General features: G+C 40.3%; 1 protein-coding gene across 1 annotated transcript in view; it reads right to left on the bottom strand.

The window, feature by feature from the left end:
- Positions 1 to 118: 118 nt before the first annotated feature.
- MYH15 (myosin heavy chain 15) overlaps positions 119 to 22,335 on the bottom strand; it is a 92,760-nt gene continuing 70,543 nt past the window's right edge. Inside the window, exons 34-43 of the mRNA XM_044441486.1 lie at positions 21,265 to 21,389; positions 13,011 to 13,126; positions 12,092 to 12,284; positions 10,692 to 10,895; positions 9,053 to 9,178; positions 7,344 to 7,514; positions 6,902 to 7,006; positions 5,694 to 5,789; positions 2,680 to 2,817; positions 119 to 253 (exon numbers count right to left, since the gene is read on the bottom strand). Coding sequence (XP_044297421.1) covers positions 236 to 253; positions 2,680 to 2,817; positions 5,694 to 5,789; positions 6,902 to 7,006; positions 7,344 to 7,514; positions 9,053 to 9,178; positions 10,692 to 10,895; positions 12,092 to 12,284; positions 13,011 to 13,126; positions 21,265 to 21,389 — 1,292 coding nt within the window. The 3' untranslated portion in view covers positions 119 to 235. The remainder of the gene's footprint in view (positions 254 to 2,679; positions 2,818 to 5,693; positions 5,790 to 6,901; positions 7,007 to 7,343; positions 7,515 to 9,052; positions 9,179 to 10,691; positions 10,896 to 12,091; positions 12,285 to 13,010; positions 13,127 to 21,264; positions 21,390 to 22,335) is intronic.

Below are 22,335 nucleotides of genomic sequence, written 5' to 3'. Positions count from 1 at the left end.
TTAATCACCATTCTGTAGTAAGTTAGATGTGGATTTATTTACATTGAAATAAATAAATGTAGATAATGAATGGGACAGAAGTATGTGTAACCAAGAAGATATATAGCACAGGCAGCAGCAGATTTTAATTTGATCTTTATTCATCAAGATTTTCTTGTTTTCTGCTTCAGCATTGGACAAATGCCCTCCTATGCAAGCATGATTCCAGCCACCGGTTATTCAAGGCACAATATGTTTACTCCTCATCATGCACCTGAAATAAATTATAAATGAAGGCAACAAGGTTCAGGCAGAACTGAAATAACTACTTGGCTTCCTAATGCAGCAATCCTTTATACACCTACTACGAATGAAGTCCTTCTGATTTCAGAGGGACTTAGGTTTGAGTAACCATGCACAGAGTTCATGGACAGAAAAACTGCACAATGCATGCTGTACGCTTCCTGCTTTCCTTTCATCTGTTGATTCCATGCATGCTTCCTGTTTCCACTGCTGGTGGTCTTCTTCCCTTTATCTTTGCCCTCTGTGTCATCATCTGCCCTCTCACTACAGAGCTGTCATTGCTCCCGAAGCCTAATATCACTACAGATAATGGCTCTCTGCAGCATCTTGAATTCCCTACAAAGGATTTGTATAAGGAAATACACACTAGAATATGTAGTATCTTCATATTGTAGTGTACATATTAGTAGGAAAGGGCGCTGGTCTACAATGCTTTGAATCAGAAGATTTCCAGGCTTTCAAATATTTCTGGATCTTTAAGAATTATGAAGAAGGGTTAGTGTTGAGCTGAAAAAGTTGCAATTTTGTCAACATTATTAACAGTTTTCAGTTATGAAGCTCAGTTTTAGATGCCTAGAGGCATGATACATCAATTAAGCAATTTCTTTAAAAATACATATTTACATTTATCTTCATTATTAATATATTGCTCTTTTAATATAAAAGTAGTATGGTGGCCACAACTAGAGATTTCCTGAGCCTAACCTAATAGAAGTCTGAAAGGCAAATAAAGAACAGAACCATCTGCTTGAATGTTCTTTGTAGTTAATTTTATATAAATGCTATTACTTGAAACACCTCCAGAAGAACTACATTAATTAATTATAATTTTGTATAGCCATGAGCCACCTTGCATATATTTTTTGTTTCTTGCCTTACTTTTGTCTTTGGGAACCCTGTAAGACTAGACAATTATTTTATTCATAGCTGCATACAATGTGCTCATAAAGAGGATTAACAAAAATGTGTATCAGCAGGAACATCAGCAGGCTTTATATAGACACAAATTGTACAACATGCTCAGCCCACCATGGACACAATTTTGACTTTACAACCTCCAATGGGGTTGTGGCACCTTTGTCTCTCACCAGCCATCAGGGGTTATGTGATGGTTAAACAGCAAGCCTTGGTTTATTGTAGGGTTGTTTAACCCTGCAAAAACATCCACTGGCTGGGTTCAGATCACACACCACAACTTCCAACTTCATTGGAAGCTGCATGTTTAAAGTGTTTTTATGATTAAGTCATATTTGAAAAAATACGACAATGGGGTAGGACATTTGTTCGTGGTTTCTGTATATTTTGATTTCAGAAAAGGTTATTACCCTCCAAGTATCCCAAAATTGCTAGAATTTGCCTACTCTGCACATCAAAGTCAAACTGTGGATTTATTACAGAGTTGTGACTGCTTGTAAGGAAGCTGAAGGAGATGCAAGAGCACTCCTCACTTGTGGAGGATGTGGTTGTACATCTGCTGTGTCTGTAACAAACTTTAAAGGTGGAAGCTTTGCTTAGGCTGCAAACATTCATGCTTTCTACTCTGGTGTCCCCCTGCGGAGCCCTTAGAATGGTGGCCATGACAACAGCATCATGTGATTCTGCAAAATGCCAGTGAAAGCCTCTGCTGGTCTGTGGGAGCTTTCATTGTGCACATTAGTGAATAAGATTTCTCAGTACCAATTATTAGAATAAATAACACTGATAAACCAAAAAAAAATGAGTGGTGGCAGCCAAAATAATTTTAATCAACCAGTATTAAGGTTGTTAACTGCCAGTTTGGGCTGTTTTAGGGCATCTTAACAGAATCCATTGTTCGTCTTTCATTGATTGTAACAGTCCCAGATTGCACCTTTAAGAATTAATTCTGATATTAATTACAGTAGCTCCAAAGGCATGATTACATGGGGAACACATATAACTTGTACGATTAATGTGGTGGGCACTCCTTAGTAAATGTTTATCCTAGACTAAATAATACATTCATGGCATGCATTTAGCTTAGAATTAAAAAGAAAATATGCAGTGGGATGGTTTTCTATGGTGCACAGTATTTTCTATATGACTGTGCCAATATGGTATCAACACCTTCTCATTTTGTAAATTCTGCAAGAGAAGAGAGAGTAAGCCTCAGGTCTAATGCATCACTGATAGGGGCAGACATCCAAAACAACTCAGGGATATTGGTTTGATGGAGACTGGTTCTCTACCACATTTTGGAATCTTAAGATTCATTCTATCAGGTAGAGAGGGAGGGGAGGGAGCAAGAAACTATTCCAGCCATAGGCAAGTGCTGGGCCATCTGAGAATTTTCTTGGAATCCCGCCTGCCTGTTCTATCCTGCTTTTTCCCACATTCTAGCTGAAACTGCCTCCTTGGGTTCATCTGATGATAATGTACCTTTTTCATGCCAATGTCTCTTGACCTGGTCCTGAGCTTGTTGACCTGGGATTCTGCTATTTCAGCTCGCTCTTCAGCATCATCCAGTTCATGCTGCTGCTTCCTGTACTTTGCAAGGTATTGATTAGCTTGAGCTTCCTATTAGGAACATAAATAAAACGACATTAATATTTGGAACATTGTGATCTGGCAAACAGTGATCTTCTCTATATGCAAAATAGCCCAGAGCCAACATAAGCCTGCAGAAGTCAATGTTAACTATGTAATGGAATTGCACATGTTTTACTTATTATCTATGCTGGAAAACGGTTTCATTTTAAAATTTGGTCAATCTGGGAGGATGCCAGCAACCCTACTTGGGTGAAAAAGTTTTGTAGGCAGTAGCTTAATTTAATTAGTGAGTAAATGGACTAGAATTTTGTCACTTTTCATAGCAAAGAACTAATACATTTCTAGATAGAGTTTCTCAGATCTCTTTATAGTAAGTATCTTTAGGAGTAACTAAAGGATAACAAACAAATCAAATAGCAGATGTTGCTAAGTGTGGAACCAGGCAGACCTACAAGGCCAAAGAGTGAGGGCTTTTAACCTAACCTCCCCAACTGGTAAGTGTTCCATTGGTGTACAGAAATGTCAGTCAACACAAATGGGAGAGCACTGATTGGAACATGGGCTTGGTGGAAGAAGAAAGAAAGAAAAAGAAAGACAAATTTGGAATCTGCCTTGGGATGTAAACAAGGAACACGTGAGATTTAAGGATGGGACTCATGTGTATTCACACCTACCAAAGCACTAAGAAAGTCTGTCTCACCCAATGTGCCTGTACTAGAGATCTCCATATATACTAAGATACTTTTAGTAAATAAATACTACTCTTTGCCGCTCTTTGGTATAATAAAGCAGATCTGTTCATAATATTCACTGAAGCAAAACAGAATATAGAATGAAATGTTTGATAGATTGGCATCATTCATTGTGCACAGGAATGCTAAGACAAATGATCCTTCAACAACATAGAATTCATTCTTCATTCTGAGATGAAATTGTATTTAGATTTGTGATTGTTTACAATATATTTTAAGAATACTTTTTTCTGTTCAGTTATGAATGTTGTTGCTGCTATACATAAAATAGCATCACTGAAGCAGAAGAAAGAAATACCAGCAGGTTGGGAAAACCCACAAGTAGAAAATAATATTTAGAGGAAAGAAGGACAGAGAGGAAAAAACAGCACAATGAGGATTATATTCAGTGGCCACAGAACCCTGAGGAACTGTGGGCAAAAGAGCAGAAAACAGGGTTGCTTGGGGAAAGGAATGCCATTTCTTTGAGGAGAGCATGGCTGATTGTCTAAAAGAGTGAAAAGTTCCACAGAAGGCTACAACATTTTTGCTGAAAGTCCTGCTTTTAAAAAATCCTGTGTGGGGATTAAAAGACAATTTTACTCCAAATATTGCAAAATTGGCAAGCAGCCATTCTGTGATCAAACACTATTTACAAAAAACAGACAAGAACAGTATCCAGCAGGGTAACCCTTGGATACTGTAGAGTACTAGTGGAAACTAGGCTCTGAACCATGTGTAAGAGGAGACACCAACAAAAGTTTAGCTTGTGTAAACATGGTAGTACAACTGGTTGCACTTGTGCAATCCCAATGCACAAGTGCTTTCACAATGGAAAAAATTAACAGAGCTCCACAGGCACTGCTTCAGTTTGTGGAATGATACTGTTGGATGCTGCCCATGCAGAGTGACTGGGCCTAATTTTTCCCAGTGTCAATATCTCAGTGTTGCTGTAGTATAATTAGGTGTTTTCGGAAGTCTGGTATGGTTGATAAGAAATTAATCCATTTTAGAGAGGCCATATATGGAGTCAAGGCAAGAGACACCTCCCTAAGCACAGGAAGCCGCATAGTTTCAGAAAGTTTAGGAAAAGTACATGTACAACTTGTACATGTACCACTGAAACTTTTCTCTGTATTCTTGAAGAGGGAAGAAATGTCTTCTTAAAATAAGAAAGTGAGGTGGCTGAGATTTTCAGAATTTGGAGTTACAAAATTGACAAGAGACCAGTCTATGTACTAATGACATGACCAGAAATGTTTCCAGACTGCCCACTCTGGTCAAGAAGAATCAAGCTGTCATTGAGGCTAATGCCAAACTATACGTTTCACTGAAGGCATAGTTTGGCTTTGTGTGACTGTTGCTCTAACTGTATGCAAAGCACCTGTGGTGAGGGGGCTCATACGATTTAGGACACAAGCTGGAAGGAAGATTTTCTTTGAAGGTTCTTCCTCAGACCACAGTCTGGAAGAAGAATCTCCCTGACCAAAAGCATGATGCCAGCAGCAGCTTCCCAATGCAGTTAGCACTTTCAGGGCAGGGGAAGGGGAATTTTCATTGGACTGTATTGGTGCAAAGGACTTCTTTAAAAATTTCCCATTACAAGGGTCTTAATCTACCACAGGGCTATTATGTAAAAAGTTTAAAAATGTAGGGTAGTCTCCTCTTCTTCCCCTTCTTGCATATATAGTCCACCTTTCTTCCTCTTGCAAGGAAACCAGTGTGGCTTACAAGGTTATCCTCAGAACAACAACCCAGACTGAGCAGTCGGGTAGTTCACCCAGCTGGAGTTTTCCAGACAATTTTACTGAATTTATAATAATCATTTCTAATTTTGTATCTATATGTATAAACTAGCACATGCAAATTCTGAGCAACTTGGTATCCTCTTTTTGGCAATGCATGCCCTCTTCTCTGGCCAGCCTAATTTCATATAATGCCAGCGCAAACAATTTTGCAGCTTAAAATATAGAAGACAGGCGCTTACAAACTTAAGGCCTTTTGCAGTTTGGGTTCTAATAATTGTTAGCAAATTGCTTTTGTAAAAGCAAAACAAAAAGACATGCACTTCTTGCTCACTTTCCTTAATTTCAATGATATGTTAGTGGTTCTAGCCAGAGTTTAGGTTAAGTATCGGTTTGCGTGTCCACACATCATGGTGTACCAACTTACAGCTTCTTCTGCTTGGTGCTTATAGCTTTTCACTTTCAGCTGCAGTTTATCAATCAGCTCCTGCATCCTTGTCAAGTTCTTCTTGTCTTCCTCAGCCTTTGGAGAACAAGAGAAGAATAAGTTAAGGGATGGCACCTTGAATGCTGAACATCAGAAGCACTGTTTCATTTTTATTTTTTTTAATAAAATCATGTTTACATCCTGCACTTCCACTCTACAGCATAATATAGCCACCACTTCATTTTAGGCTACAACCCTCACTGAATGTTAAGGAGGTGATACAAGGCTGGGAATAATGCAGACAGCAGTGATTCTCCCCAGTTGCTCGTTGGTTGGTAGCCCACAGTTCAACAGGTTGTGCCTCCCCCTCCCCCTCTGACTTTGCTGTGAGGTATCACCTACCACCATTGCTCAGTAAACCCATGCAATGATGGTGAAACTGGGCCCATTGGCAATACCTTATCTATGTTCATCTCAAACCTGCAACTGGTCCTGTTAAAGCACACTTATGCAAAGCACTGATTAAAGGAAGCAAGCATTTAAAATACATGCCAGAATTAATTTGCAAAAAAAAAAAAAAAAAAATGGCAGCCTGTTATTTTAATGGACTTGGTTTCCTAATGCTTGCTCTGTCTACTAACAAAAAGGCTATGAATATTTTCTAATTTTGACTTTCTGAAGCTAATATCCAGAAATGAATTTTCATATTGTTACAGCAAAACGGGTAACAAAAGCTAATCAGACAATGTTTTGACAATATCAAAGTTCTACCCATTCTTAGATACTATGGACAAATCAGATAATCAGCTTGCTGGAGATGTGTTTGCCCTTCCAATTCAGTTGCCAACCAGAATTTTCATCTGTTCCCCTCCCTGATTCCTGAAATGACTCAGGGGTTCAGAAAGGGGAAAATACAGAAATGAGTGTGTATTGGCAAAATAGAGCAGAAGGACTTTTCCTCCTTTGCTTCAGACATCTCTGTCTCTGTCATCCATCCCGCAAAGCTATTTCAGGCAGTGTGGAGGAAGACAGAGACAGAAGGAAAGGAAAGTGGTAGAGATTTGCCCTTAGGCTGTTAGTTGCTGCCAACAGATACAACCTCTTTGGTAATGCAGACTTACCTCCCAAGCAGGACTAGCTTCTATGTCTGGAAAATATATTCTTGCTTTAGTACAAGATTTCAGTGGATGTAATTTAATTATTATTACCTGGTAAGTCAGCTCTTTGATGCGCCTCTCATATTTGCGGACTCCTTTCTGAGATTCTGTGTTACGGCGGACTTCTCCCTCCAGTTCATTTTCTAGCTCACGGACCTGCACCAGAAGGGAAAGGCGTGATATTGTCCATAGGGCAACAAGAACCATCTTCTGAGTAGTCCTGCCTTAGAGGAGTAACTCAAAGGACCCTGAATTAGTGATTAAGTCTGAATGTGTTTTATTTTTTTCACTTTGGGCATATGTTTTAAGATCTCTCTACACTATTCCTTACTATTTACACTATTGTGCTTGACTTGTTGTCATTGCTGTTTCAAAGTAAAACATATCTACTCTGCCCAGACTTGAGCTCCCATCTTAACAATTAATATATTAAAAATTCCCAAGGGAGCTTGGCCTTGCAACAGGAACCATCAGTGGACATTTGGAAAATTACCCTAGATTCCAGTTTTTGAATCTGTTTCTTCCCCCCTTTCAGGGCAATTTGCTCTGCTTCATCCAGTCTCTTCTGCAGATCTTTAATAGTCTGCTCCATGTTCTTTTTCATTCGCTCCAGGTGAGCACTGGTATCTTGCTCTTTTTTAAGCTCTTCAGCCATCATTGCTGCCTGTAATAAGATAAAGGTATGAAATGATACTGCAAAGAATGAATAAGAGCACTATTTGTTTTGTTGATTTAGCACAGCTATAAAATCCTAGAGAATATCTGGAGTACCTGATACCAATAAATCAACAGGTTCTTTATATCACTGCATTCCAGTTCTAAAGCTTATGGACTAAAATCTTACTTTAAAAGTTATATTGTGTAATGAAGCACTAAGGGAAATCTTACCCACATTTCACACAGGCATTCTTTATAGATATGTATTTATGATGTACCTAAATTCTAGTCACCTGTTTAAGCTAGGAGGATGATACTAGACACATTTTCAATTATTACCATAAGGAGTAACAAGAAAAATCTTTTTAAAACACACAGAGAATTTTAATTCTACTTTAAAAAAAGATTTATATCTACATCTTGCCCCCAAAGGTTAACAGTAATATGTACCTACACTGAACATTAAAGCTTAGCTAAAGCAATCATAAAACAAATACATTTAAAAATGAAAAGCATAACAATAAAAGAATAAAGTAACACCCTGCTGAACAGACCAGCTTACATGACAAAGGCCTGTCTGAATAAAACGGATTGGTGGAGTCAAGGCAGCCACCTTGGCAGAGAGTTCCAAAACCTGGAGGCAGTCACTGAAAAAGCCCCTTCTGTATCCCCACCAAATGCATCTCTGTTAGTGCTGGCACCAGGAGAAGATCCGCCCCCCCCCACCAAATATTATAAAATCTGGGCAGGTCCATATGGGAGAAGGCAGTCTTTCAGGTCACGAAGGCTACTGACTCTGGTGTCAGTGAGGCACTTCAACTGTTGCCCCTTTGTTTTGAGCTCTATGGGAGCCATCTGTGGTGTTTCATGGTGGGGAACTGGGAACTGAGTTCCACACCATGGAAACCCCTATAGAACTTGGAGTAAAACCATTAATAGGGAACCACTGACATAGGAGCCAGCAGCCTCCCCTGCTATCAGGTAATCTGGTTCCAAGCTCTGTAGGGTTTTAAAGTCATCAACAGAACTCTGAATGCTGCCTAGGAGCAGAACCATAGTCAGCAAAACTGGTGTAACAAGGAGGCGATGTGTTTTCTGTAAGCAGACCTGGTATACAGCCTGGCTGCAGGATCCTGGTTTGCTGAAGTTTCTGGGTAGACTTCAACGGCAGCCCCATGTTGAGTGCATTACAGAAGCCCAAATGAAATGCATCTAAGGCAAGTGTGAAATTCCATATAAATGTACTCCCTCCCCATCCTGATATATTGCACTTTTACTAATGTAATCTCCATGGTTTTTGATTTAATGAAACCCAATCTACAAGAAAAGATTTCACCATCCAAAATGCCAAACACAATTCTGAATGAAGTTAGATTTTGATTTCTAAAACAAATTACACTGGAAGAAGAGAAACACAATTTACTAGTATTTCTAAATAAAAAGCTCTCCGGAGGCATTCACTTTTGTACAAAGATGTACCTAATTCAGAAATGAATCACACAGAAAAAGACTCTTGGCAGAAATAGGAATTAACAGTCAACATACATCAGTGATAGCTTTCTTGGCCTTTTCTTCAGCATTCCTGCACTCCTGTATGGCTTCCTCCACTTCATTTTGCATTTGAGTGATATCAGTCTCTAGTTTCTTCTTCTGATTGATTAGGCTGGTATTCTTGATTTTGAGAGGAAGAAAAGAATGGGGAATTTATCAGGGATACATGATCATCTTTATCACTTCTCTGAAGTGGTATAGCACAGATAAAGTGAAAGCCGCACAGAGAGCCCAGGTATGGGCTACTGGAGTGGCATACAAAGTGAAATAAATAAATAAACCCTGAGTGTATTCACAGTATGCATAATGAATGTATACTATTAACTATCAAGGCCCCTCTAAACACAGAACAGAATTAGAGGTTTAGAAGTGCCCAATACATTAGCATCAAGTCAACTACCACTTCAAGTCAGAATCCTCTGCATGAGCCTCTCTCTTGAGCAGCCAAAAAGTATGAAAAATATGTATTCAATAGAGGAAATAAGAAGACTTAACAGTGGGCTCAGTGATGCACAGGATTTGTCATTAGAAAATAATATTTCTTTGGATCAGGTTACATCTTTACTTATGCCACCAAAAACAGCTTACAAAAATGGCATTGCGTAGCTTCCCACATCAAAACTGCACGCATATAGATTATCCATGCAACCCACTCAGTTGTATAATTAAGTACATTGTCAATACTAAGATGATAATTTCATGTCAATCTGTGGATAAGAAAATAACAGAGTGGGATCTAGCCAAGATTATGCCCTTGTAAGCACTATTATTGCATTGGAGGAAAATTAACAGAAACACTCTCTAATTGAAACACTGCACTCCTCTCCAATTTGGCACCCTCCAGATCTGCTGCTTGGCTGGCTGAGGATGCTTGAAGATGTAGTCTAGAAGGTGCACTGTAGGACTGGGGAAGGCTGAAATGGTGGGACTTAGAAGAGCTTCATCTTGCCTGTATTATTCCCTAACCAAAGGCTTGGTTGGCCTGAACTCCTGAAAATAGTAAGACAGTGGGGGAGTTAGGGCTGTGTCTTGTGTACGCATGTACTAGAAATCCCTCTCTCTTTGTATGCATGCTTGCATACACACACTAACATGAATTGGATGCTTCACAACCAACATAATTCACATGGCCATTTAAAGGGATAAGACCGGGGTCTAAAATTACTTGGTTGCACACCTGCAGTAAGTGTCATACTTTCTGCACCAAAATTACATGGATGACTTTTTTATTGTTCTAGCAACAGAATAAGGGAACAAGGGTAGGGAAGATAAGGCCATAATTTGAACAGAAGGTGAGCCAACAGGAGATGAACTGTTTACTTGGGAGGTAAATATTCTCTTAATCACAGACAAAGAGACTTTAAGTGCTGACAGAGGTCATAGAAATGTTCTGCAAGGCCACTTCCTTTGTATCGAGAGGCCAGCAAACAACAAACACATTAAAATTACTGCTCACCATATAATGTACACTTTAATTTCTTCCAGCCCTCGGGAATGAACAACCTTTATACATTCGTGTTAACAAGGTCATATTTTGTCATATACCTACGTTAGCTGCTATTGCTAGGTAAGTAATGACTGGTTTATGATCTCTTAGAGTGGGAGGAACAGCAACATTTGTACAGAGATCAACCTGGGTATGTAGAAGGTTCACACGTTCAGTGGCTTCCAGCAACTCTTGCTCTGCCAATTTACGGCCACGTTCTGTCTGGTCCAGCAGGGCCCTTATCTCATCCAGCTCAGCCTGGAGAAGTGTGTTACGACGGTCAGTGGCTGCCAGCTGCTCTTTGAAATCTTCATTCATGTGAATTGAATCATCAAGCTGAACCTGCAAATCCTGAAAAAGAAAACAGCACATTCTCACCTTACATCAAAGCACCTGAGCCTCACTTTTATTGTGGGAAGGAACTGGAAAATACAGGGTTTCTTCTAAGGATTATTTTCAACTGCACAAGGATCCTCCCCCACATTCCAGAATTTTCTAGTAGAAAATAATAAAAAGATGAAACTTGATATTTCCAACTGCACAAGAACTTAATTTCCACTGTACATTTTGTACAAAATGTGTCCAGATGAACATCAGAATAATAAGGCTTTCCAAGGATGCCCAGTCCTATCACTAATGAGAGCCAAAAGCCCCTGCCCTAGTGTGATGCAAATAAAAGCGATGGGTTTACCCATAGCAGTTCCTTTCAGGATTATTGTTAATTTTATTGTGTTGCAAGGAGTCCTGTGATTCAACAAAGTAAAATACCAGACCATGATCTTGCTAGCATGCCACAAGCAGTTAGCAACCATTGTGAAAATCTACTGAGTACAGCTCACATCTAAGAGATGTTCAGTTGCAAAGTGCAGCTGTGGAGGCTGCCTTCTGGAGAAGATCCATTGACTGGGGTGCCTCTTAACACTTTCTTCTTTGGAGTATTTTCTGCTCAACTAGCTCTTCCCAAATGCTTTGTTCATCACGGGGGAAAGGTATGAGTAGATATTGTCTTTGCAAATGCATGTTTTCTACCTGATTTGCCATGATAAACATATAGAGGAAAGGAGCCAAAGCTGAGGAGGTGTTTCACTCCTCCAGGACTTGTGAATACTTCCCTACCAATTTCCCAGAGTTGTTCACTGCCCAGCTGGGCTTATGTCTCATTTCAAAGAATAACTGATAGGAAACATCTTTTCAGACATATGTGCATGTGTTTTGTGTGTGTTTGTGGGTGGATGAGGAGCTTGCTGGGGAAACTGGTGAGTGAACAGAAAAGGGTCAAGCGTTACCCCACAAGTATTTTCCAGGCCTATTTTAAGGTTACAAGGGAAAGTCAGATTGTAATACATGGAACTCAGTATTTTTGAAGAATGTTTTGTAAATGAACAGTGCTGGGCACCCCAGCCTGTTGCCTATGGGCTGGTCATGGTCAAGGGAAATCCCTCCACACACAACTGGCCGTAAAAGCACTCATGACACTCTCAAAATTTCAAATGAATCCAACAACTCAAAAAAGCTGAAAGCCCTGACTTAATATTTCAAGCAATTACCTTTATTTGAACCTGAAGGGCACGTGCAGTCTTTGTTGCCTCAGATGCATGCCGGTTAGCATGGCTGAGCTGGATTTCCATCTCATTAAGATCTCCTTCCATCTTCTTCTTCAGTCGGATGGCCTCATTCCTACTCTTCGCTTCAGAATCCAAGGTGGACTGCAAGGTGTCGATGGTACGCTGCTGGTTTCGCCTGATTTTGAAATATTTATAAGCAACATAAGCCCATGTTTTTCTCCAACTTTCATCTTCAAACAATGCCTTTGCTTGCCACAAAGGCTATCTTTCAACAGATTTGTTTTAGTATGATGAATGAATATGAAAATTCACCATCCATCTTCATTTCTATCTCAGGAGCATATTGCAAAATCACTTCATTCTGAAACTAAAATATTTGTTCCCTAAAATATTCTTCAACTGAAAATGATTCCAGGCTTTTTTGTTTATTGCCTCTTGTTTATTAATGTATCCTTTGTCAACATATTGTGTAGACATTAATTATCAATCAGTCTTAACAACATTCTTGCAAATTAAGACACCATGTGCAGATGGCAAAACAGATTCATAGGCAGAAGTAAATTGCCCTCTTCTGTGTTACTTACTGGCAGAACTTATATGAGAAATTTTGATGATGGGTAAGAAATACAGATCATTAGCATCTAGCTCTTTAAAAATGGGTTGGATCCAGATTGAATTAGTTGAACTCTGGTCCTTTAAAGTCAATGACACAAGCTGTTCATGATTTGACAAGTCTCACTGATTTTAATTGGGAACTACATTCAGCTAACAGCCTGGATCCAATGCAACGTCTCATCTGACATTAGTGCTGACCTTGTTCTCCCATATCTCACTCTGTATCAATGATCAATGTTGGTGATATTAACATTTAGCATTAACACAATACTTTGTGAACATGTACCTGAAGTTTTCATTTTCCTCATCTTTTTCTGCCATTTTTCTTTCAAAGTCCGCTTTAATTTGGGAAAGTTCCAGTTGAAAACGTAATGTCTTGCTTTCTTCATGTTCCAGTGCCCCCTAAAAAACCCACAATATGAATTATGCCTAAATGTCTCTATCGTTCTTTGCAAGCAGCACAAGATGGGATGGCAGAAATGTTTAACCCAGTTTTTCTATGTTCAGCTGAGTGTAGGATCCAGAACTTGCATCCATGTGATGATGTGCCACTGAAGGGACCCTTTGAGTGAGAAATGGAGGCTATCAACAGTTTTCAATATTAAATCCTAAGTGGTATCAGAACAGTCCCTTTACATGTACCAGCACAGGTTTACTAGAGTATGTTTTCTGTGCAAAGTATGCTCAGAGAGGTTTTGAAGAAAACTTGCCTTGTGCGTGATGTAACTTGGGCTGCTCTGTCCACACCTGTTTGTGGCATAGCAGCAATAGCATGGCGAGCCCAGGTTGTAAGTCATAGTCACTCTGCCTAGAATATCCGCTGCTCAAATCCCAAACAGGGAGTGGACATAGTCCAGGAGTAGAGTATGTGCTTTGTGTACAGAAGGTACTAGGTTCAATCCCTGGCATCTTCAGGAAGGGCAGGGAAACCTCTGTCTGAAACCCTGGAGAGCTGCTCCCAGTCAGGGTTGACTGTACTGGGCTAGATAGTATGACTTTATATAGACAGTTATATTGCCTTATAACTTATCCTCTCTAGCTGACAAGCTTTCTTAGATCTGCTAAAATATGTGCAAGCAGAAGCCCAAGTTTTGCTGCCAGAAGAAATTATACGATGTCTGCATGTATTTGGGTTCTCCATGCTACTAATTTATGCCCATTGTAACTTTTAAGGATGAGATTTTGTGACAAAATTTTAAGAAGTAGAAGAGAGAACAGCTGTTGAATTGGCATGGAATAATACATGCCGAGGAATAGCAGGCAGTAGGAAAACCAGTACGGAGAAGAGTGAGATTAAGTGTTTAAAAAAAGAGACCTGCTTCTTGGCAGTCATAATTCAAGCACTATTAAGATCATTTTCCTAGCCTTTAGAACAGGGACTTCCAAACAATGCTGCTAGTGCTTTTAAGGGTAGTTGAGCACTTGTCAGAAAATAAGTAAGAAAAATCCCACAATACATGTAATGGGCATATTTATGAATTGGCAGAGACTGGAGTTGTAAATCATAATACAGTATTATGGGAGGAAAGAGATTACTATATAGAATAATAGATTTTCTAATGGATGGTTATGTATTGCAGTATATGGACATGTATTAAAGAGAAGCAAGCGGATGTATTAGTCTGAGTATTTCCAGTCAAGGTATGTGCAGCACCATCCAGTGTGTGGCTCTCTGTAACCCTCTGCATTTGGGAGATGATAGGAATCCTAGCAAGAGTGGGAGAAGTGTGGAGGCAAAAGGCCCTCCGTGCCTCTCCTACCCTGCAAAATGACTGAGATGGCTGATTCTGGCTATCTAAGTCTTGCCTGTGCTTGTGAAGAACAGAGGTGGAGGCACAATGGGGATACATAGTAACCCTGCCCCTCCCCACCCCAAAAAAGACCAGATCTGAAGTTGGTCTCCTTGGCGCAGAATCATAGCCAGCACGGTGCTTTGCACACCAGCTGCAAGGATGAAGTGTGCGCGCTCCAAATTCAGCGTTCCAGCTCTGACCTTGGAGAACTGTTTTGAAGTTAGTGCTGTAGCTCTGAATTTTCCTTTGGCCACTAAAATTCATAGCATTGCACCCTTACTGGTGTAAACTGGCAACGTATGTACAAAAACCCAGACTACCAAAAAGCTTTATCCAAAATATATTGGGGCCTAATGGACCCAGAAGAGAAAGGGCACAAAATAAAAACACAGGTTTTAAAGGCTAAATAATCCCATAATTGGGGATTCAAAATTAATGAGAAAATATAGTAAGGTGTTATAGCTAATGAATACTGGAGAAGAATCCTGCGAGTCCCTTGGACTGCAAAGTGATCAAACTGGTCAGTCCTAGAGGAGATGAACCCTGACTGCTCTTTAGAAGGCCAGATAGTGAAGATGAAACTCAAATACTTTGGCCACTTAATGAAGGAAGAACTCCCTGGAGAAGAGCCTGATGCTGGGAACAATAGATGGCAAAAGAAGAAGGGGATGGCAGAGGATGAGGTGGCTACATGGAGTCACTGAAGCAGTGTGAGCCTGGGTGGACTCTGGGGGATGGTGGAGGACAGGAAAGCCTGGAGGAATGTTGTCCATGGGGTCGCGATGGGTCAGACACGACTTCCCGACTAACAACAACAATAGCTAATGAAATTAAAACAACCATCTTTGACACTGAAAAAAAAGAAACTGGCAACACGTTATTTATATTGGAATTGTCTGGTACCAAAAACAGATAATTTTCATATGAAATGTGTATGTGAAAAAAACATCTAATATATTGGAAGGAAGTGATTGATAGCATTAAAACTACTTCACACTCAGTCCCTATAGTACCATTAAGCTTATGTATTGGATATATTGATAGTGCCAAAGAATAAACAGGAAATGGCATCTAATTTGATTCTGGCAGCATGAATAAAATGAGCCTCTAAATGGAAAAAGTCACATGGTCCATTAATTCATGATTGGCTGACTAGAGTTCAGAGTTTGTTATACATAGAAACAATGACTAATTCAGACCATTCTTCAGAAGGCAGAGAAGAGACAATTAATATAAGGAACATTGTGTTAAATTAGATTGTTTTTATTTTAGTTTTGGAATGCAAACACCTTATTAGCAAGGATATTTCCAGTTATCAAGTGGCCTACACAAGTCAACTGAAGACCAGAGCAGATCTAGTATTTATCCAGCAACCAACTGGGAAGGGTGACAGAGAATGAATCAGCTTTTGCCACAGGCTTAAGAAAGCTGCTAGAAGCTCAGTCTGGATGCAGCTTCATTTTACCCATCATGAGAAGTAGTAGTTCCCCTATACTCCTCACCAGTGCTTTTTTGTAAAAAAAAAAAAAAAAAGAGGTGCCGGAACTCACGTCTTGGGGTCATACTTTTATACAATGGTCGCCGCCAGCAGTAAGCACTCAGCGCATGACCACACGACCGATCCCAAGTCAAGCAGCGTCTGAAGGCAAGCAGTGCCCTCCCAATCAGCGCCGACAATCAGTACCAACACACAAGCAGCCCGCAGGCACTATGTTAATGATTTTTGCCTCCGATCTGCTATGCCCAACAGAGCGATTCACAATCATTTGGAAAAATCTGTCAAAAAAAGGTGCCAGAACGCCGTTCCGGTGCATTCTATGACAAAAAAAGCCCTGCTCCTCACTAGTCACACCTCATCTGGAATACCATGTCCAATTCTGGGCACCAAGATTTAAGAAAGATGCAGAGAAATTAGAAAAGGGTTCAGAAGAGGGCAACAAAAATGATCCAGAGTTTGGAAACAATGCCCTGTGAGCAGAGACTGAGAGAACTGGGCATGTTCAGCCTTGAGAAGAGAAGACTGAGCAGGGACATGGTATCACTCAATAAGTACCTCAAAGGCTGTCACAAAGAGGAAGGTCCAGATCTCTTTTGCTGATGCCAGAGGGAGGGACACAGAATAATCAATTCAAGCAGCGACAACCCAGATTCAGGCTAGATATTAGGAAAAGCTTCTTCACTGTCAGAGCAATATGACAGTGGAACCAGCTGCCTAGAGAGGTGGTGGGCTCTCTCACACTAGGCATTTTAAAAAAACCTGGACAGTCATCTGAGTAGGATAGTGTGACTTGGTGTCCTGCAACAGCAGGCGGTCTGACCTGATGGTCGTAATGGCCCCTTCCCACTCTAGTATTCTATGACCCTATGATTCTATGATTCACTGGGAGCAAAGCTGACTGAACCACAGCCTTGAGAAGGGAGTTGTGCTTCAGGGATGGGCCGCAGTGCGACCTTTGCAAGCTATATGAGGAGACTTTGTGGGCTGAAGTTTTCCATCCATGCTATGTAAATTTAGTTGTGAATGCATCCCAAAGACGCTTATTTCTGAGTAGATATTACATTACTGCACTGTTAATGCTACTTCTCATTGAACCTCTGTAGATGACTTCACCTCAAAAGGTTCTGTAAAACATGTGCAAGGCTCCTATCAAATGGGCAGTGAAGTGGAATGAAAGTCGATGAAAGAAACGGTAGGGCTTGAGATCTGAGAAAAGTCAGGTCAGGGAAGAAGTTAGCAAGTTTGGGTCTAGGTACTCCGTCAGGAGAAAAAAATGAAAGATTTGGCTACTTTGAGGATCCAGAATCATGTAGATGTGGCTAGAGAGTGTGTGTCTTGTTTGTGGGCATGGGTTATGGAGACAAAACTGCATTACATGAGGCTACTGGATTATAGGAACCTATGTTTAGAGCCATACATTTGGCATTCTCTCAAGTCTGTTTCCATGAAGACTATAAATTCCTCTCTCCCTTCCTTAACTACATTAAAAAAAAAGCATAGGTTTTGTATTTGTAAATTATTGGCCCATTGACCATGACTATTCTGGTACACCTGTGACAGTGAGTTACACAGTACAACAACAGTGCTAATAAAGCAAGATGCTTATCTTACTTGAATAATCTATCAGTTGGAAAAGAAGAATGACTTTTACAGAAGTAGTAAGATCAAAGTAAGAGGCTCCTGGGTTTGAAGAAAAACTGTGGAGGCCATAACCTCATTTGGAATACTGTCTCAGGACTGTGATGAAAGCCACAGAATCTGGATACATTCTGTGAAGGAGGCACTTTCTGGATGCAGGATGACGGACAACAGACACAACAAAAATACATCATATACTATTTGCATAAGTAACATTGCACTGCACCACCTAATAGAAAGCCACTTGCACAAAAGGGTTAATGGAAAAGGTCCTACTAAATTAGTATGCAAAGACAGCCATCACTTTGAGCTGGTCTAATGAATAGCTCTTGGTTTTTAACACTGTTCTGACTGGCTTCCTCAACCTGGTACCCTGGTGTTGGCCTGCAACTCCCATCATACCCTGCCAGCACGGTCAGTGCTTAGGGATGATGGGGTTTAACATCATATCTGGAGGGCTGCAATTCTTACATCCATACAAGTAATTTTCAGCTCGCACTAGAAGAGATGCCTGGCTTGGAGGACAGGATAGAAGAATTACAGAATGGGGGTGGAAGAACAGGGGCTCGTTGGAGCTGGAGGTATGTCTTGACTGAATCACTGGTTCAGTCGGTGTTCCCTCTTTAGTGTGGACAGTTGCTACTTTCTTGCTCCCAGGAAAATCTTTATATGTAAGATGGAATATAGCCACCTGTCATTGGGAAGCTTCCAAGAGCTATTGTGCTGGTACAAAAGTTCACACCATCTGCTTTCTAAGCTAAGGCTCAGCCCCAGTGTTAGAATAATGGCCACCACTGACAGTTGCCCCCAGCTACTGTGGCACAAAAGCAGCAACAAGCAGCAATGATACATCTGTGGTTTCAGGCATGGAATAATGATGGACCATGTGCATTCTGCATGGGTAAATAATGTCATAGCCATTTCTGCAGCTAAATGAGGCTTATTGGATTGGGGTGTTGGTAAGATATATTGCTTGGAAGAGGGAAAGAGCAAAAGACTCTCCATTTTTGTGTTTGCAGATTTACAGCACTGCTATTTTAGCAATATCATGCCATGGCACATTCTAGGGTGATCTGTCAAGGTAAAACCCTTGAATAGATCACAAATAAATGGAACACAACCAATCAGCTAAAGATATCTATACAGCATATATTATATCAAAATATAATATATATCATGCTCTGCTGTTCAAAGCAGTGGAATGAAACATGCTGTTTCCTCTGCTCTGATATCAACACCTTTTTATTTGGAGGGGAAATCCCTGCAAAATATAAAATAGCCTGGAAGGGAAAAGAAAAGAAAAAGGTTAACAAAAGGCTGCTTGGTTCAGAGCTTATTTTGAACTATCAGTGCATTCCAAACATTGCCAGAAGATGAAGGGAGGGAAATATCCCTTTAAAAATATAGCTGCTTAAAAAAAGTTCATAAAAATGTCCTTGAATGTAGTCAATTAACTTGCAACATAAACAAATCACATATTTAAGTCCATTGCACTAGCCTCTAGATATCATACAAAACTGTAGATGTCAGGTAGGGAAACCAAGACATTTCAGATGCGCTTGAGTTAGCAGCTGATTGCTTAAAATATCCATATCATCTATATTTTCCCAAAATGAATGTGATTTTTGGAGTGCATCAGCTTTCTAGTACTCACATTTTCCTGATGGATGTGTTATAGCACTGCTTCTTACTGTGCAGTGAGTAACTGGAGAAATGGGTTAGATCCAAGAACCATGAGCAGAAGGAATCTCTGCTGCAAACATTTGTACGTGTGTTCAAGTAATTTCTATAAAAGCTACCATGCAAAGCAATTTCCTTGCCTCTGTTCAAGTTGTTGCCTAAAATGAAAACTGCTTTGCATCGAGTTTCACTCTTCTCACATGATACTTTTGTGAAATAGTCCTCCAATGAGTAGAAGATACTTTCTGAAAGTGGAAAGGCACCTTCAGATCCAATACTCTGTAAATCCTGCCCCAAGCCTCTCCAACAAAGCTTGCTTGCAACACCATCCAAATGTTCAGAGCAAAGTCGTTGTAGGAGCAAAACTACACACAAGGTTAAACGAGGCTTTTTAATAGGCAAACAGCATCTGGGGGAAGTAGGGTCCTGCTAGTTTTGAGATTGAAGCAGGGCAGGATGCAGAATTTGACCCTTTCCTCCCTTAATGCAGTTAGGAGGAAAACCCATCCCCTGAAGCTGGCGTTTCCCCCTGACTGTTAGTACCAGATTCAGAGGGAGGTTTTGCTCTGCATTACAGCAGGGAAAGAAAGGGCTAGATTCTCTCCCCATGTACTATAATTATCATTGCCCTCCCAGTTGATGCTATTTGCATTATTATAAACCAACACAAGAAAGACAAAGAGGCATTTAAAGTCATGTCTAGTTTGGTTCTTAATAGACTGTTATTTTGCTTATTAAAATGTAATTTGGTTTTGATCTTAGTGCCATTGTTTTCAAACACCCTTTGCTAAGGAAACACTCCACACACTGAACTCTACTGGGCACAGTACTGGATGATAAGGAATGGGCCTCTTTGAAGTCTTTGGATGAAAGATCACTCAATTTCGATTGCATTTTGGATTAAATATCTTTTCTTTAACCAAATGCAGTAAGTAGGGTTAAAGGCCTTCCTGGGATCATGGCACAAGGAGATAAGGATTTACCCATACACCCTCTATGTTTTCTCATGGTCATTTGCCTCCTCAAGCCCCTTCTATTTTCACTGGAGTCTGTTAATAGCAAATAGCTGCTGGAATGGAGATCTTTCATTCAAAAATATTGGGGCGCAGGGAATTAAACCCTGCAGCTGCTATCAGTTAGTGGGAGCAGAACTCCAGTTACAAGGTTCAAAGACATACTTGCATTGTGTGTTATTTGAACCACAGGACCCACAATTCTCCAGAGAGAGTTCTGCTTGCCAGGAAGAGTCAACACCACCTACATGCCAGGAGCTCTCCAAAGAGTGCTCCTCATGCCAGAAATAAGGAAAGGACTGGGAATCTCCTCCCCATCAGTTTGATACGCCTGTGGAGGTTCCCTTCAGGCCTACAGAGGCTCAAATAATTCTATGAGCTTCAGAGTCTAGCAGAAGGAAAAAATCCCCTCTATTCTGTCATTACTGGGGCCAAAAGTGCTGAGTTTGTTTGCAACTTGAAAACATTTCAGTTCATTTAGGGCCCTATTGGGCCACCCACCTGCTCTGTGCAAACAGGGAATGTGCCTGAGAACATACTCAATGCTCTCCTGCAGCTGTTTATTACATGTCAGAATTGATCGTGCTGGAAAAATTGTCTTCAGGGGAATTTGTCTGCCGTTCATGATCCATTCCCTGGGAACCCAGGATTTTTGAGGACCCACAGCGGAAACCCTCCATCGAGCCAACTCAGGTTTTCATGAGTAGGTTTTGCTTCAAATGTTTTGAAAAACACTTTGCAATGGAACTCATATTCCATATTCTCATGGCAAAATAAACTTTCCTCCACACTTTATAGTGAAGACATGCATGCTTCCCTCCATTGTCCTGCCAAAGTTTGTTGCAACACACAAAGCAACATCCATGGCTCTGCTCTTGTCGGAAGGAGAAAATGCAGTGACACCAACATCTATCTTACCTCAGCTTCTTCGAGGGCAAGCTGAACTTCTGACTTTTCTTGCTCAATCTGCTTCTTCATTTTCTCTACCTCATGAAGTGTCTTGTTTCCTTCACTGATCTGGTCTGTTAGATCTGAAATTTCCTCTGAAATGTTTTTTTTTATAAAGTCATTCAAAAGTTCAGGGATATGAAATTCCTAATTGCACCAACTCAGGTCCTAGCTATATAGGGGAAGAAATCCTCAAAGAACTTACTATTCAACAACTTCCTTAAACTTACAGGAGTTTACAATTTTAATGTACAATTTTGTTATGAAAATTTGGCAATATAACTGATTGAATACCATTTTCTGTAAGAGGAGGATGAAATCCTGAGTATAATGTGGGGATTATTATGCTCCCAGCATCTTCCATTTTTAATTTTATTGTGAATTTTAATAAATTGATAGAACAAAAACATAAAGGATTACAATTTTCTAGTGTAACACTGTAATATATTTCTATATGGATTACAGTGTTGGTATTTATGAAAACCGCATGTATGCTTGGCATATGCTGGTAAATACACACTTCCCAGGGAAAAATTGCAATAGTTTAGAAAAGTCATTATACAATTGTCCTGAAGAATTCTGGAATATGATGGCACAAATTACATGAGAAGTGATCAGGTAAGTGCCATGTGGCACACCATGAGTCAAGCATTTAAATATTGAAAAAATGCCTAGTGTTGATTGCTCCCAATAATGTACTGCAGTTTAACACGACTTTACTGTTGACCCTTTGCTATTTTAAACCATTTTGCAGCACAATGCAATGGCTTCTTGACAGCATTCTAGATCACCACTGGGTTGTTCAACACAGAAGGAATCAGGCCAGATGCTTCTCCAAGATGATTTTTGGGAGTGCTCCAGGTAGCAGGCAGGGGAAGAGACTAGCACTGCCAAGATACAACATATCCAAGCAGTGTGTCAGCCTCCTTCCCTCTTGGTCCAAATACTGTGCTTGGAATACAGGCTGAAACTGGCCTGCTAAGTGCTTTGCAGCGTGAGAAGTACAAAGGTGACCCTCAACACGGCATTCTGCATGGATGC

This window comes from Varanus komodoensis, unplaced genomic scaffold (assembly GCF_004798865.1).
Source record: "Varanus komodoensis strain SLA01 unplaced genomic scaffold, ASM479886v1 scaffold4, whole genome shotgun sequence".
NCBI classification, from domain to species: Eukaryota; Metazoa; Chordata; class Lepidosauria; order Squamata; family Varanidae; genus Varanus; species Varanus komodoensis.
Note: the sequence above shows the minus strand (reverse complement) of the source record. Positions and strands in the feature narration are given on the sequence as shown.